The sequence below is a fragment of the Apaloderma vittatum genome, unplaced genomic scaffold (genome assembly GCF_000703405.1).
Source record: "Apaloderma vittatum isolate BGI_N311 unplaced genomic scaffold, ASM70340v1 scaffold12418, whole genome shotgun sequence".
Lineage (NCBI taxonomy): Eukaryota > Metazoa > Chordata > Aves > Trogoniformes > Trogonidae > Apaloderma > Apaloderma vittatum.
In genome coordinates this window covers 10626-27271 of record NW_009730252.1, presented here as the reverse complement: position 1 = coordinate 27271, position 16646 = coordinate 10626, and the positions used below count along the sequence as shown (strand labels likewise).

At 38.3% G+C, this 16646-nt stretch overlaps 1 protein-coding gene across 1 annotated transcript in view; it reads right to left on the bottom strand.

Annotated features, from left to right (window-relative positions):
• Positions 1 to 1070: 1070 nt before the first annotated feature.
• Positions 1071 to 16646, bottom strand: part of LOC104277924 (chromosome unknown open reading frame, human C12orf40) — a gene marked incomplete at its 3' end in the record, with an annotated part of 16513 nt that continues 937 nt past the window's right edge. Inside the window, exons 2-11 of the mRNA XM_009874735.1 lie at positions 14906 to 14945; positions 12846 to 12981; positions 11826 to 11958; positions 11274 to 11340; positions 9055 to 9255; positions 5705 to 5811; positions 2717 to 3249; positions 2424 to 2496; positions 1714 to 1774; positions 1071 to 1137 (exon numbers count right to left, since the gene is read on the bottom strand). Coding sequence (XP_009873037.1) covers positions 1071 to 1137; positions 1714 to 1774; positions 2424 to 2496; positions 2717 to 3249; positions 5705 to 5811; positions 9055 to 9255; positions 11274 to 11340; positions 11826 to 11958; positions 12846 to 12981; positions 14906 to 14945 — 1418 coding nt within the window. The remainder of the gene's footprint in view (positions 1138 to 1713; positions 1775 to 2423; positions 2497 to 2716; positions 3250 to 5704; positions 5812 to 9054; positions 9256 to 11273; positions 11341 to 11825; positions 11959 to 12845; positions 12982 to 14905; positions 14946 to 16646) is intronic.

Genomic DNA, 16646 nt, shown 5'->3' with positions numbered 1-16646 from the left:
TTGTTAAACTGTTCTTATCTCAACCCATGAAGTTTTTTTTAAAAAAAAATTTCCTCCCCATCCCACAGGGAGAGGGCAGGAGTGAGCGAGCGGCTGAGTGGTGTTCAGTTGCTGACTGGGGTTAAACCATGACACAAGGTCAATCAAGTTCTTCACAACAGTTAATTCTTCTCCTCAGAGGACAACATGTCTTAAAAGAAAGCAAAGCTTCAGCTTTGCTGTTAATCAGCAGCCTGCACCAGCAGCAGAATGGTGCTACCCAAAAGGAGGAAGGACTCTGCAGAGCGAGGGCAGGGAGAGAACACAGCGAATTCCCTGCATACATTGGCTGCCATGCAAGGGAGATGTTTTTCTCTTGGAGGCTCTTGGGAGATGTTCTGCTCTGAAATGCAGCCAGCACAGCTGACCCCTACAGCTACCGAGGGAGCGAAAGGACATGGGACCTCCCTGCTGACTCCTCTCACCCTGTCCACACGTGGAATGACAGCATGTAGTCTAGTGGAAGAGGAGGTTAGTAAAGACTGGACCAGTAAAATGGCACACATCAGACATCTAACGAAGATATTAATACAGAAAACATGTCCAAGATTTTCTCCAATCAGCAGAGTCCGCAGGAACAGAAAGAAAGAAAATAGTTGGCATTTACTTGACGCTTTTACTATATTGTCATGTCAGTAAACTTCAGTTGTGCTGTTCAGATCAATACTCTTGACCTTCCTCATGGTTTTAGCGATTTTTTGAGCAGTTAACCCTACTTTCAGAGCTGGCTTTTCAATTTAGGGGACAACTTTGGAGGAAATAGGACAATGAAAAATATATGTGTAATACTAACCAGAGAAAAGTTAACCTGAGTTTATCTCTTCAAGGAAAAGAAAACACAGATAGTTCTTAGTTACCTGGCAATGCTAATCCTCTTTAGACAATGCTATGTGGATCGAAAATACAAGCCCTGATCAAATGTAACATCCTAAATAAGATTAAACCCTTCTACCTGGCTTTAAAAGTACTCTACAGTTTCATATGTAGAGAAAATCTGATTTTTTCATTAATAATGTATAAACAGTACTAACCCTTCTCCATCTCGTGAAGATTTGAACTTGCTCCATACTTATACTCCTTCTCTTGTGCTGCTGTGAACTTTTAAAAAGAATTGTTAATAGTGAGGGTTCTGATGGATCAGCACCTCAGGTTAAACGAGGAACATTCAGTTTCTGTATTACATAAAGGAGTCACTGCACTGTACCACAAATCAGTTTGAGATACAAAAGTCCTGAGAAATACTGTATGTACCTGGCTGACTTCTATGGGCAAAATATCTAAAAGATTCTTCATATGTATAGTGGCACAAAGTTCCTTCTAATATTGGAGTGTCCTGCACATAACATCTGGGCGCTGCCTGCAGAATCTGATCTTAAATGTTAATGTTTACCTTACATACTGTATGTGAGGCACCAGCTTAGGTGTCAATCAAACCATCTAAATTATGGAGCTGTAAGGGCTCTCTGTCTGAACCACTTAACTAGAAGCTGTTCTTTCTGGATTCCTTATATAAACCGTGGCAGACAAGAAGCTTCCACAGAAGTTAATTTAGTGAAGTTAAATTCAGTTTCTAACTGTTGTGGACATTTCTTCTCCACCTCAAGTGAATGGTGCAAATAGTAGGTTTGAAAAAAAAAAAAAGAAAAAGAAAAACAAGTCTCTTAAAAAAGTTACCTCTTCAAATCCAAGGAGCTGGTTCTCTCTCCAGTCTGATTGTTTCACAGAACTGATGTCCCTGAGGGATGCAAATACAGAGTTCTCTGGTAAGATACTTTCTTTCTGAATTAAAATCATTAATGGTGACCTTTTTGTCTTCAATCTTTATTTTATCTAAAAGGCTTCTCACTGTTGGGATAATTGGACTTATTTCTCCAAAAGTCTGTTTTTCACAAACTACTTCTGTGGAAATGCAACATGTAACATGACAGCGAACAGAAGATAGTGCTGCCCTCTAAAATGGGAGATTTCTGTAAAATCTTTTAAAATTATCAAAGCCTTTGATAAAAATATCTTTTGTAAAACATGGAGCACTAACATACGCTAACTTTAGCCCAGGGAAGACAATAACTTCCTCTGTAGTCAGTGAAAGGAGGCAGAGTGTTTAAGATGGCAAGTCAGAGCAACAGCTTAACTTCAGGATCTCAGGACTGTTCCATGAAGCAATCTTTCTCTGCACTTATTATAGGCAGATGAATATATATAATATATAAAGGGCTTACCTGTGCATAAGCTTATTCACAGTATTCGCTACTATTTTCACTGTGAAAATGGTATCCTCAGTAAAACTATTTAGAATTTTGTCTTGCTTAGCAGGACTTCTCCATCTCAGCAAGGTCTCTGCAGTTATCATTAGGTAACAGAGTGATAATTTCTATGGCACTCACCTTTCTATTCCTGAATAGTTCTGTACATTCTCCTTTAAGTTAATCTGCTGATCATGGTGATAAACAAATGCCTCTGAAACAAAAAAATAAACCTTGATTTTCAAATGCAATAGCCAAAATGCTTCTGTCAACTTTAAAAAATACTGAAATAATTGGATTTAAAATTAAATTACAGCATTCTGAAAACTCATGACATGTTTTCAGTCAAGGCAGACACAAATCTGGTTGTAAAAACATGTCTTTAAAAGAAGAATAAAACCCAGAATACATGTCCTTAAAATACTGACACGCACCAATTTCTTCAAGGTTTGCTGGTTTTTCTTTCTTTACAGAGGGTATGAAGTACTGCTCTCCTTCATGACAGTCCTGCAGTTGGATTTTATGAAGTCCACTGGTTTTTTGGTAGCTTGCACTTGAGGCATTGTTACTTTTATGTAAAACCTGGTCTGGAGCTGTGAAAATGCTTTCAAGGTGTCTGTCTACAGAACTTGTTTTTTCACTGATTGCAGGATATGCCTCTCTGGTATCATAAGGATAATTTCTGTTGGTCATTTGATTTCTATCATCAGGGTCAACGAAAAAAATGGTAGCACTGCTTTGGTTAACAAAAGGATTAAAATGCTTTGTGGAAGGATTATTACGGATTGGTTGTCTCTCATCTTCGAACAGGGCCAGAATGGAAAAATCGTGTCCATCTTGGGGAGCATCCAGTTCTGCAGCTTCTTTCACAACATCAAACAATGATTCTTTTATTAGTTCTCTGTTTTCTGGTCCGTTACTGGTCATTATCACTGGATTTTTCTTGGCAGAAGTCATATAGTCTAGGCTGGGGGTTGGGGGTGAGGTAGATGGAGGGTAGAAAAGAAAAAAACAGTTTGCTCAGTACATAGATAAGCATAATACTAACTGCTAAACCAACAAATTATAATAACTTGGTTATCAAAATCTCACAGAATTTACATTTGCTTTTGTCCCACGTGTACAATATTTCAAATGAAAAAGTGTCTTATATTGCATTTCTACTTTAAGGTAAGATTGATACAAAAGGCATTGTGTTTCACAGTATCTCCATACAAAGACATGGAGCGCACCCTCCTCAGTAGGGAACTGTGATTTATAAAACCAGCCACAGTATGTCACTGCTGCTCCACCAGCTGACCAAAAAAGGCCACTTTGGAAGAAAAATAAAGGAATAAGGAAAAAGAGGGAGGCAGCTTCTTCTGTTTACAAAAATATTTTGTTCTTCAAGACTACAGTTCTGCCCTGTATTGAAAACGCATAATAAACTCTGTGTACTGCTTAATTCCTGGAATCTTTAGCAAGTGCCTTGCTTTTTTACACTTGAGGTCAGTAACCCTAATTCAGCACAGAATTTTCCTATTCCACTGTCAGGAGGCCAATCACTCCATATTTCCCTATCCCATTTCTGACAGTAATGGCTTTGAAGATGGCATCGTTAGCATGAGGGCTATCATGCTTTCACTTACTTGGCTCTTAATCTAACATTTTGGTCTGCTGACCAACCTTTCAGAAAATCCAAAGAAAAAGTTGAGAGGCTTCTGAAGCTCAGAGAACTGGCAAAGACAGCCATTCTAAAAAAAATTCCCTTTCTTTAAAAAACATTGAGCAGTGCCATCGATGGAACTTGAAAACTGAAACATAAAAAACTCTTATTGGAGAAAAATCCTGTAATGTTTTGATCAGCAAATCCTTGGAATAGGATAAAGATCCTAGAGAACTTAAATGAGAAAGTAGTGTCCTCTACTTCCAGAAACTTCCCCAGAACCGTGTTAAAAGGCTAAACACACTGGAGTTTGTTTCTGAAGAAACTTGGACAGATCACTGTGAGGCAGGTAAAACCATTCTGTGAAGGAATTCAGAGGCTCCTTCTTCACTGAACATTTTGTAATGCTAAGTAAAAGTTAATAGTAGGTGAGGAAATATGACATCTGAAATTTTTAGTTAATATTTAATGATCTTGAGGTGCCCCAGCTCTCAGATGTATGCACATTGATTACATCATCAGCATGTTACAATTACACAAAGCAAAAGAAACTCCTTTCCCAGGAGACCTGCCAGCTCTTGAGGTATAAGAATTTATGGCTACAATGGATGAAAGCAAACCAAGGATGATGCAAATAAATGGATTTGAAAAACAGTTGGGAAGGAGAGGTTGTTAGCAAGGCACGAAAGGGCAGAGGACATACAGATGATTGCAGGCCTGAGGGCCTGCGGAGATACGAAAGAGGAGATGTAAGTGACATAAGGTTATGTAGGGCTTTCATATAAAGATATGCATTAAGAATTCACCAAGATATATAGCAAGGTGAATGTTATTCTCATTCTAGATTTCACTGGAGAAAGGTGGGAGAAGCTAGGAGAAGAGAGAAAGAGAAAGTAAAGGTAACTAAGACTGGAAGCTGATGTGATCATCTAGTTATCATGTGGTCAGTGAGCTCATCAGTGACTTGACTTCCCAGGCAAACAGGGCATAGGTACTTACGGAGCAGCAAAATAATACATGGCCTTTTCATGGCTCTACCCAGCCAAAGCCAGAGACTGACAGGAACTTTTGACCAGATGATAAAGTTACACAATAAAAAGATTAGCCTTGTAAGACCCCTAAATCCAAGGCAAGAGTGCCTGGAAAGAAACTGAAATAAAATGTTTGGTACAAATGAGTCTAGCCTTAAATCTTTTGTGATCAAAAATATTTTTAAATGACACATACAAAAAGAAATACATTCTTGATTTCTATAATTTTTTTTTTAATTGAAGCTTATATTCACAATTAAAAAAAGGAAACAAACCCCCAGCTGTAGCCAGAACACATATGAAAGGGAAGCAAAGAAAATGCTTTGTTCCTGGAATTCCAAGTGCAAACAATGTAGGTGGAGACCTTGCTCAATTGCTACCGCATCAAGGTCATCAGAAAAGCACTTGCAACAGTGACCAGAGCTAATGAGAGCTGGGGCAGCTACTCTCCCTACGACCTGTTAGTAAATCTCACTCAGGCTGCATTCAGTAACACCGTCATGTTTGTGCCATTGCAAAAAACAGATCACGGTTCCAAGCACCTACCTAAAATTCATGTTTTTCTGCCTTTCAGTAAATTTAAATATCTTGGTATGTTTAGTCTTTCCATTTAATTTCAATTTATATTTGAAAAGCACCAAAAGCCAGTGAATAAATCAAGCAGCAATAAGCTTCAGATTATCTTAGAATTTTTCTTATTTAAACTTGACTGTTATTTCACTCTTTAATGTAAAATCACTGCTTACCTATGCAATGGCTTAAACAGTTCCTGAGGCACTGTATCAGACTTCCTGAATATACACTGGCTTGCAGGTTTTTTAATCCAAGGATCTTGATCAGAACTATTTCCTGGCTGAGTAAACAGTAGAAGCTGTCAAACTCTGAATATATATAAAAGCCATAATGTTTAAAACTTTGAAGTTGGATTTGCAAACAATATACATATTTTCCCACTATATTTATTTTTTTAAATTTTATTTTTAAAATAGAAATCCAAACGTCCTCATAGCCCAACTGAATTCTGTATAACCCATACTCTTCTATATTTGTGTATCACACGTAATACGCAAAATGTCCTTTTAGCACCCTGTCCTCCCACAGTATGAACAAGTTTGACAGATTGGAACAAGCTGAAGTTGCACTGAAGATCACATAGTCATAGAAAACAGTTCTCGGGAAGGGACCTTAAGAGGTCCAACCTGCTCAAAGAAGGGCCAGCTTCAAGGTTGGGCCAGATTGTTCAGCATTTTCGGGACTGAGATTCCACAACCTATTTCAATGGCCTCTTTTTTCTGGTGCTTTGCTACACTTATATTTTTTTTTATATTTTAATATTTTTTCCTATACAAACAGAATTTCCATTATTGAAACCTGTGACTTTTATTTCTTACTGCATACCCTGGCTCTGTCCTGTCTGTAACTGCGGAAGACAGCAGTAAGTTCACCCACATCCTTCTCTTTCCCAGGCTATGAAAGTCCTCTTCACTCAGTCTCTCCATGGTCACCACGTGCTCCAACCCCCTAACGATTTTTGTTGCCCTTCATTGGCCTAGCTAAAGTTTGTCAATCTCTCTCTTGTACTGAGGGTCCTAAAACTGGACACGGTATTGTGGGTGTGTTCTCACATACGCTGCTCAGAGGGAAATAATAATTTGCCTTGGATTTCTGGGTGTGCTCTTTCTAACACAGCCCTCTAAACAGTTGGCCTTTGCTGCTGTGTGGGCACTTCTCCACAACTCAGGTACTTCTCTGCAAAATTGCTGCCTACTCAGTCACTCCTCACCTGCACTGACCCGGATCCCTGCCATTTCGGACCTGTCGCCAATTAGAGTTTAGCTGACAGACAACTACTTTGAGCATGACGGGAAGAGTTATTTTTATACTCATCTTATTGCCCACTCGCCCTGATTCATACCTCTCTGCTTTGGCTACTAAGATGACATGGGAAACTTTGTCAAAATCAAGGTCAATAATACCTGCTGCTCTCCCTTATTCATAGAGCTAATTAGTAGATCATTCAACTCATCACAGAAGGCCTTTATCAGGGCCTTGATAAATCTATGCTGGCTGTTCCCAGTCATCTTCTTGTTCTTCATATGCCTTGGAACTGCCTCTGGGAGGTCTAGCTCCATAAACCTTTGAGGGGAAGTGTTATAGAAGGACCCTCTGGCCAAGTTATGAGGTTCAGACTGGACCTCCTTGCTTTTTAAACTTCCATACAGAGAGGAGTCTAGGTGTGGATTAATCCAGTCTTAGTCCCCAATTGTAAAGAAGTTTGGACTGGTTTATTTCAGCTTGAGTTGGGACCCTCTGAGAGGGACCCTAAACAAAGAAATCCTTCAGCAATCCAAGTTCACCTCTCCTCACAATATGATTCAGTCCAATAGTAATATTTGGATCTGAGGTCTTCTTGTTCCTCATTGGATCCGTTCTCTCTCTCCAGGTATGCATTCTTTTCTTTATCTCAAGGATGCAATTTCCATTGATCTTATCTTTCTCAATTAGCATTGGTTTCTAGGCCTTTCTTCAGCCTAAGCTAATTAGTACTTAAGTAATTAAGTCCACAGTCTGGGCCTAAGGCTTCAGTAAATCCAGCTACGCATGCTAAGCAATGTCACTCATAAGCCAAAACAAATTGTAATTCACTGTAATTTTAAGCAAATCCACAATTAATTCTAATATTCTACAACTAAACTATTTTAATCTCGAACAGAGAGAGGCGAGATGATGCTTCCCCAGATCATGCTTATGCTTTTGGAGGTGGGCATAACATTTGGGTATTTCTTGTTACCAAGTAACTTTCCTGGTCACCACAATCTTTCAAAGACGACAGACATCTGTCCTGCAGTGATGTCATCCAACTTGGACACAACCTGTCAAGTTCCAGGTATTTATTTATGTCCAGGTTACTAAGGATCCCCTAACTTGTTCCTTCACTACTGTTTCGTACCCCTCTCCCCAAAACTTTCTACTGAGCTTGAAAGTGTGCCAGAGTGTGCCAGAGAGTGGACCTTGTCAGAAAAGCCTGAAGCAAAGCAAGTCTCCATTGCCTCAGACTTTTCTGTGTCCTTTGTCACTAGGTCTCAACTTTATTTAGTAGGGCAAAACATTTTCCTTGGTTTCCTTTAGCTGATGACACACCTGTAGAAGTTGTTCTTGCTGCCGTTCTCACTCCTTTTGAGTTCCAGCTCTCACCATTTTAAGGCCACCCTTCCGAGCTTGGGGGATGCATTTGCATTCTTCCTGGGTTGCCCATCCTTCCTTCCACATTTCTTTTCAATTTTGAGCTCAGTCAGGAGTTCCCTGATTCAGCCAAACTGGCCTCCAGGACCTACTCATTCTCTTGCACATTGAGGTGGACTGTCCTTGACTGTTTTGAAAACATCCTTCAGGTCATCTTCCTATGAAATTCTGCCTACCCACTCCCTGAGCAGCCCAACATCTCCCCTTCTAAAGCCCCGAAGTACTCCTTCCTCACTTACCTCAAGAGTTTAAAATACCACAGGTGATACACATAGAATTTTTTTTATTATCGTGAATAAATAATATATTTTCTCAAAATAAAGCACATTATATTTACTACTTCTCTAAGGGTGATTCTTTTAAGAAATCCAAAGTTAAAAAAATAGTAACATGCATCAAAACAAGTAACTTTCTATCATTTCTTAAACAGCAGGCTTTTCTCAATCCTTTTAGGAGCATTGAGAATACTGTGCAAACTGTATTACTCGCTGAGACACTGCATGATTACAAATTAGGTCACAGCGTTCACCTGGGATCATATAATACTCAGTTACACCACTAATCATACACTCAAGAAAGCTGTATTTGTTACTGTAATACACTTCAGCTTTTATTTAACCAACTTTACAAGCCAGAAACAAAAGAAAGCCAGTGGTATGTGACTAACTTAGCAATACTGAGAGCTCACCAAACAAAAGCTCACGTTAAGCATTCCATAACAATACAAGAAATGTATTTGCACACAGGGAATAGTCATTGCCACCAGCCTACAAGAAATGCTGATAATTCACAACCATCCTCAATCATTACACTAATTCTACATCCCAAATAAATGACAAAATATTAATCAAACCTGGTTTTGCAGCCTCTCTTCATAGGTCTGTTCCCAAGTGTTGACCATTAGGTTTGGGTTGATATTTTCTTCTGAAAGTTGTGTACAGTTAGAGGACCAAAAACCAGAAGAGGACAATGGACAGGCACCAAAAGCTCTTGCCACGTTGTCTTCATGTTCCATACTAGAATCACCATATGTTAATTCTGTTACTTGTGACAACTAGACAAAACATAGAAAAGAAACATTTTATTTATCTATAATTTGTTGTGATGTAAGCATAAGATTCAAAGTAATAAAACTTTCAGGTAGCTTTTACATCTCTGCATTTATATCACATGCAAGAGAAAATTATCATGTATTCTGATATGCTTTTTTAATGAAAAATATAAGCAAATAAAGGCTTATTGCAGGGAAATATGTAAATACCTACTTAAGTTGAAGCATTTACGCAAATGTTATCCTGAGGAGAGATGGGTACAAATACATTTTTAGCTTTAGATATGCAGGTAAATGATCTGCTGATGTGGATCTTAAGCAGTAAAGTGAAAAGTTTTTCCTCCATTGAGGAGACAGCTCCAGCATGTTGTGCTACCAACAACACTGTCTCAAGCAGATCAGAACACAAAGAGAAATTTGAAGGCAAAACTCATGAAATGTCACCCTATCCACAGGTACATGGAAGTAGTTCCTGTAATTCAGCCCTACGCACTGAAAGCAGCACAAATTTACAGTGGAGTGCAAAAGCCTTGTACATTAATTGCACAAAATCTTTGTACATAAAGCTGTAAGTTTCCAGAGTAGTTGACAATCATGAATTTCATAGCTCCTCCTTCTGCTTAATAAAGTGGGTTTAAGTTCAAATTTACTTAAATTAGAGTATTTAAGTTGATTATTTAATTTGATTATTTAACTTCTGAAGACTTTAAAAACAGTTCTTTACAACATACAGGCCTTGAGCTTTATTTTTTGATCCATACATTACAGTTTTACGTGTGTGCACATTGCATTATCATGTGCTTTGATGAACTGATGTAAATCTGTCCATACAAGTGGAAGTTGAGGAACTTGGCTACCATTTTGATCTGTTATTTCTGATCACACTCAATCTGAAATATGTCCTCTCTGTCTTCAAGAAACAGATGAAGAAGAGTCATAAGAGGAGGCTGACTTAATGTGACATTCAATAAAGTAGTGGCAGCTCACGGTGATTTTGGCTGAAACACATTAGATAGCTAAACTTTTCACCCATACTAAGTAATTCTTCCTGACTCAAAAGAAAGGAACATATAACACTAGAAGAGCATCTGTCTTTCTCACTCTAGGAACCTAAACAGGCTTTGGCAACATGAATGAGCCAAGAAGTTACAGAACAATACTATGCAAGCAAGTTTTTGCCAGCATCTTTTTAGACTGGATCTGAGGCAGAAATTCTTCAGTACAAGGGTGGCAACGCTCTGGAATAGCCTGCCCACAGAAGTTGTGGATGCCCCCTCCCTAGAGATGTTCAAGGCCAGGCTGGGTGAGGCCTTGAGCGACCTGGTCTAGTTGAGAGGTGGCCCTGCCCATGGCAGGAGAGTTGGATTAGATGATCTCTAAGGTCCCTTCCAACCTGGGCCATTCTATGATTTTCCTCAAAGCCTGCTCTGATATGAACAGCAAGAGTCAGTGGATCTGAATTATCAAGTCAATTTGAGTAAGCTAAACTCTCTTCTAACAGATTTGCTAACTTGTCAGGGGGTTTGTTTTGTTATTTTTTAATGCAACAGTGGAAAGGGTCATAAAAATCCCTTAAATTCCATCTAAAGAATATTTTTCGCTGTAACCTCAATGCACTTCCCAATTGTATCCACTGAGACTTGTTCTTCAGTTCCTCTTAGAGAGTGACTTCTGTCTATGCTTTTCATATTTCATCATTCCATGTTTCTGCATCCTGTTTCTAATCTACCTGCTGTTGACCTCAGTCTCTTTCCCATAATCTCTGGCCTTTGTGACTAGCTTAGAGAAGAAGTATTTTGGAAAATGCTTGAAACAAAGTGAGCCTTTCAAGAAATATGTAAGAAATAGCAGGAACGAATATAACATATGACTGCAAAAAGTATGTCAATATAGCCTTAAAGAGGAAGACTTTGCATGTTCCAGTATCCATGAGATTTGGTCACTCTTTGAAAAATCACTTTAAAATAGCCATTGCTGAACATTTTTAGCTCTACATCAGTGAGAACAATAAACTTACTTACATTATGCTGGTATTTTATTTTCTCGGAGAGATGCTGCCTTCTGCTGTCCAATACTTGCTTTTGTAACCTTGTAAAATGAATATAGACAGACTATGAAATGCAAGACATAAGATCTATAAGACTAAAAGCATTCTGAATATTAATTTCAAAATAATTTAAGAATATTTTTCCACACGTCTTAAAAAGGCCTGATTTTTAAGCATTTATGAGCAGCCAGCATGCGAATCAGTGACTTCAGGTTGTGTGAAGTTGGATGGGAAACAGTGTAAGTGAAAAATGCTGTTTGCATAGCCTGCTCTGTCACATAAATGTGTATATACCTGACATGAGTAAAGAAACGTTATTTTTTTTATATCTCTCAGCTTCATGCAGAGTTTTATATTTACTCTCTCACAGTAAGAGTATCACTGGAATGCTAGGAGTGATTGTGAAACTTCTTTGTCTTAGAATGGTATGTTTATGTTTACTTAATACCCCAAATATAAGACCGTCATAAAATATCTTTTCCAGAACTTCATTATATCTTAACTACTGCAAATTTTATACAAGTACCTGTTCTGGACATCATCTAAGTTTAACATATGTTGTATACGAGGTGGTGACATGGGAAGCTCTATGTTGTGTCTCCTAACAGGTATTTTCACACCTTCAGTGATATCAACGTGGACTGGCTTCCTCACATTCTCTACAATGAAAATATTTGGAAAGTAAACATCAGTACCAGACTTGGAGAAAGTTTCAAGCTTCCTGAATTTCCAGTAGAGAACAAAAGTTGTTGTTTTAGGATTGTTAATCCATTTAAAGTCATATTTTTTTGGCTTTCGTTGTTACTAGCAATGCAGGAGCTCTATTCTAAATGGCAATATAGTATAAAATTATTTACGGTCAGTGGCTGTGTGTAGACAGGCTCTGCTGCCCTCCTAAGCCACCTTCTCATCTTCCTGAGCATAGGACAACAAATTCTCCACAGTCTGGCTTATGAATATGTCACAGAACACAAGAATCAATGAATCATAGATTTGTTTAGGTTGAAAAAGACTTTTAAGATCATCAAGTCAAACTATCAACCTAAAACTGCCAAGTCTGCCACTAAACCATGTCCCTAAGCACCTCATCTACATGTAAAGAGTAAGGACTCAGGTGGTAGAGATGGTTTTTTAGCAGCTTAATGACAGATTCTGAGAAAGATACTCTGGGCAGAACTGGCTATTCTAAATGTCCCTCAGAAGCTATGAAAAAGGAAGTGGAATGTAAATGGACCTATTCAATGGCAAAGGGAGAAAGAAATGGACATAGGGTAAAATTAATGTATGGAATGAGGAAGATGCATGCACAAAGTTTTAAAGGTGAAAGTAGGCAGTAGTCAAGGTTATTTGATTCCTCTTATGCCCTGACTTTTTGTCTGATCAGATTTTTCTGTATTTACTTACATTTCTTTGTTTTACAGATAAAACACTTATTTAAGCATTACGTTCTAAGTGGAAGAACAAGAACTAAAATAATAGCAGCAGTAGTTAAGGCCAGTTGATTCTGTTTAAGTGCAAAGTCAGAGCTTTGTAATGTTAAACTCACTGGTGTTGTCTTTTTTGGTTGATATCTGGTTAACAACATACAGATTGAGGAGATCTAAACTGACTGCTGAACTTTTGGGAGATGATACTCCTAGAAGCTTCATCTTTGACTTAAGTTTCTTCTTTTCAAAGAATTCCTAAATTTTTTAAAGGAGAGAATAATTTTTGACAGTAGCTTTAACAACACATTAGCAGCATATATAATTTTTTTTGAAATTAGCATGCAAGACTTAGCAAACAATTCCTAATACCAAAACCACATGATTAAATCTCTCTGTATCTCACACCATCTGCTGTTATTTAGTTTACTTTTATTGCCTGGAAAAAGTCTACAGGTATAATTTGTCATATTCAAAGTAAATCAGTGTTCTCTTGAAGCCAAAACCTTATTCCTTAAACACTCTTGCCTAACACTTGGTGTATGATCGTTAACAATAAAAGACATACCAAAATGCTGCAAGCAAGAAGTAAAAAAATTTTAAAAGTGGGCTTTTTAGGTGGCTTATAAGAGAGTAGGCAAATAAATCAGAAAGTTTACTATAACGTCACAAAGAATTTATCATTCTTCAAATTTTTCTTTCTCAACATAGAAAATAGACTTGTAACAAAAAGAAAAAAAAAGGAAAGAAGAAAAATCTTTAAGACTGGGACTTCAGAAAGGCTTTTTTTTTTTGCAAGGAATAAAGAGATATGAATGACAATTTGAATATATCACTTAGATAATTCCAGAAAATTTAGGAAACAAAAGTCTGCATTTTGTAGGAGACTATTAATCATCCTAAAAACATTAGTATCAAGCACAGCAGATGAATAAATAAAACCAGGAAGATTCTTTATTTTAACCATAAGTATATATAAAACTGAATGTTACGCCAAAACACAAAATAGCATTGGCTTTTCTTCTGAAATGTAATTCTTTTCTTGATTTACATTCTCTTCTTGAGTTACATGTAACTCAAATATCCAACATGTTTTTTGGCAACTATATCCCTTCAGTGCCCCAGATACTTTCTTCCCATCACCTCTAAATTAGTAAATTACTATTAATTTTGTAATAGCAATTGCACAGTTACCACTGTGTTTAGTAATTTAGTAATTTAGTACTAAATTACTAAAAACAATCCTCGGTCTTGGATCCTTTCCTGTTCTCTCTAATCTACTGAAACAAATTACACAGTTGTAATGTAAATTATGTGGCTCAGACCAACAAATCCCTGAGAAAACAGGTATTTTGAAAACTCACAGGTCTCCGGGAGATTGAGAAAGCAATGGGGACAACAAGTTGCTGGTTGCTCCCACGTTCCCTTAGGTAAAGGTTTTTATTTCAGAAACTGCCTCCATATTATCAGCCTGTTTTTCCTCCTCCCTGTATATGCCATCGCAGCTGCTCCGGGCATTGCGAGCTACCAGCTTCAGTGGTGGAGCTTCCCTATACTGTCTCTTTTTTCCCTGCTGCTGAGGAGGAAACTGATTTCTCTATAGTTATAACTATTGTCTCTATAGTTATCACTATCTTCTCTTACTCTTAGTTTGGTTTGTGTTTTTCTCTTTTCTGTTTGAAATGTCTTCTGCTGTGCCAGGGAGAAATTTGATTCTATTATTTTACTTTCAGATTCAAAATGCAAACAAGCTGCCCTACTTTTGCAAATGCCAGAATAAAGTACTTCAATGAGCCTAACATTCTTTTACGTAGCCCAGAAAAATAGCTGTGTATATGTGTGTTAGGCTAGCTGACCACGTGGCTGTACTGCAAGGCTGTAAGTAATCCTGTGTGTCAGCACATACCAACAAAATAGAGTAACAGAAATAATTCAGTAAAACTTAAATTGGGCACATTCATTCATGTTTTCTCCTACTCTCTCCTCTTCCTGCTTTAATTCAGTGTGCTAAACCTAGACAAGACTTCTGACCTAAAGGTTACGTGCAGCCAGGCATACACATTACAACTGTTAACGCTACAGTTTTGAATCTCACTCAAAATGCTTTGAAAGCTTTTCCTAAGTGAATCAACTAAAGCATTTATATAACAATATAAAATCCAAAGTGGTTAGAACTGTTTACCTTCTGCTTTCTCCTTTCCTGCTTTAATATGATTCTGCTCCTGAAATGAAAGATGCAAATAATTATTGGTTTAATTGTAAAAGTAAAATGAGCCATGGCTTGAATTTCTCACCAGTGGTTTAGAGAATTTAGGACATAAATAAAAAGGTTATGTTACGTTACGTCATGTTGGAACAAACCTCCCAACAGTAAAGTCAACATATCTCTGTTGAAGTCACTTTAATCCTGGTTTACTCAGGTCAGGATAGGATCACATTTTGTCTTCAGGCTACCAAATACATTGAACATTTATAAGCAAAAGCTTTTAGACACTTGACCTGTAATGCAACTTTTCATCAATTCTTAATTTCTTAAAACATTGTAAGAAATCTTTGCCAACATATTAATTTCTCCCAATTTTCTTTGTCATGCTGCCACACAGTTACAAAACCATATTAGAAAACAAAGGAGCACACTGCAAGTTTCCACTTTTGGGGACTTTACAGAATATAGTGGGCATTTTGTAAAAACGGTAAGAAAAATGTACTGTCACTACAAGTTTTATGAAGCTGCTATTGTTTGGGCAGTAAAGGAGACAGTTATGCCTTAAACTACACATCTCACTTGTTAAACATAATCTTTAATTAATTCCTACAGGACATGGCACATAAAATTGGAGCACTGGGTCACTGCAGCGGGCAGAATGAGCATGGCTGCAATCCTTGGGTCAGTAAGATTAGGACTTTTTTTGAGAATTAGAAATACAGAGTATCCCCTTGGAATGACTTTTTTTTAATGTGTTTAAACTTGGAACACACTTGCTAAAGACATGCACAGAACATTTACCCTTGCAGTGGGCAGAAGCCCTAGTTTTCCTCAAATACAAATACTTACCTGGGGGATCCTGACAGACAAGTAACAGCAGCAGAAAGCAGCAGAATGATTTGCTGAGTGCAATACTCCTACATGCTGCTTTTTCTTACAGACATAATAGTATGATAGTCAGGCATTTAGAACAAAGTTGGTGTAGTTGGTTTTGGGGTTTTTTGTTTGGTTTTGTGGGGATTTTTTTCAGACTGAAGATCTCCCTTCTCTCTGCTTCACATAGGCAGTTTTCAGAAAACTTATTTTGCTGCGAAGACTTCCAGATGGGTAAGGAATTCTTCTAGTTTGATTCTGCATAGAGTTGGGCTGATGAATACCTTCATCAATGACATAGTGGGATTGAGGGTACCCTCAGAAAGTTTGCAGATGACACCAAGCTGAGCAGTGCAGTTGACACACCAGAGGGACAGGATGTCCTCAAGAGGGACCTGGACAAGCTGAAGAAGTGGGTCTGTGTGAATGTTGTGAGGTTCAACAAGGTCAAGTGCAAGATCCTGCAGCTGGGTCAGGGCAATCCTTGTCATCAATACAGGCTAGGGAACGATGTGATAGAGAGCAACCCAGCAGAGGACGGTGGATGAAAAGCTGGACATGAGCCACCAATGCGAGCTTGCAGCCCAGAAGGACAATTGCATTCTAGACTGCACCAAAAGCAGTGTGACCAGCAGGTCCAGGGGTGATTCTGCTCCTCTGCTCTGCTCTGGTGAGACCTCACCTGGAGTGCTGCGTCCAGCTCTGGGGCCCTCAACACAACAAGGACATGGACCTGTTGGAGCAGGTCCAGAGGAGGCCACAAAAACGATCAAAGGGCTGGAGCACCTCTCCTACAAGGACAGGCTGAGAGAGTTGGGGCTGTTCAGCCTGGGGGAGAGCAGGG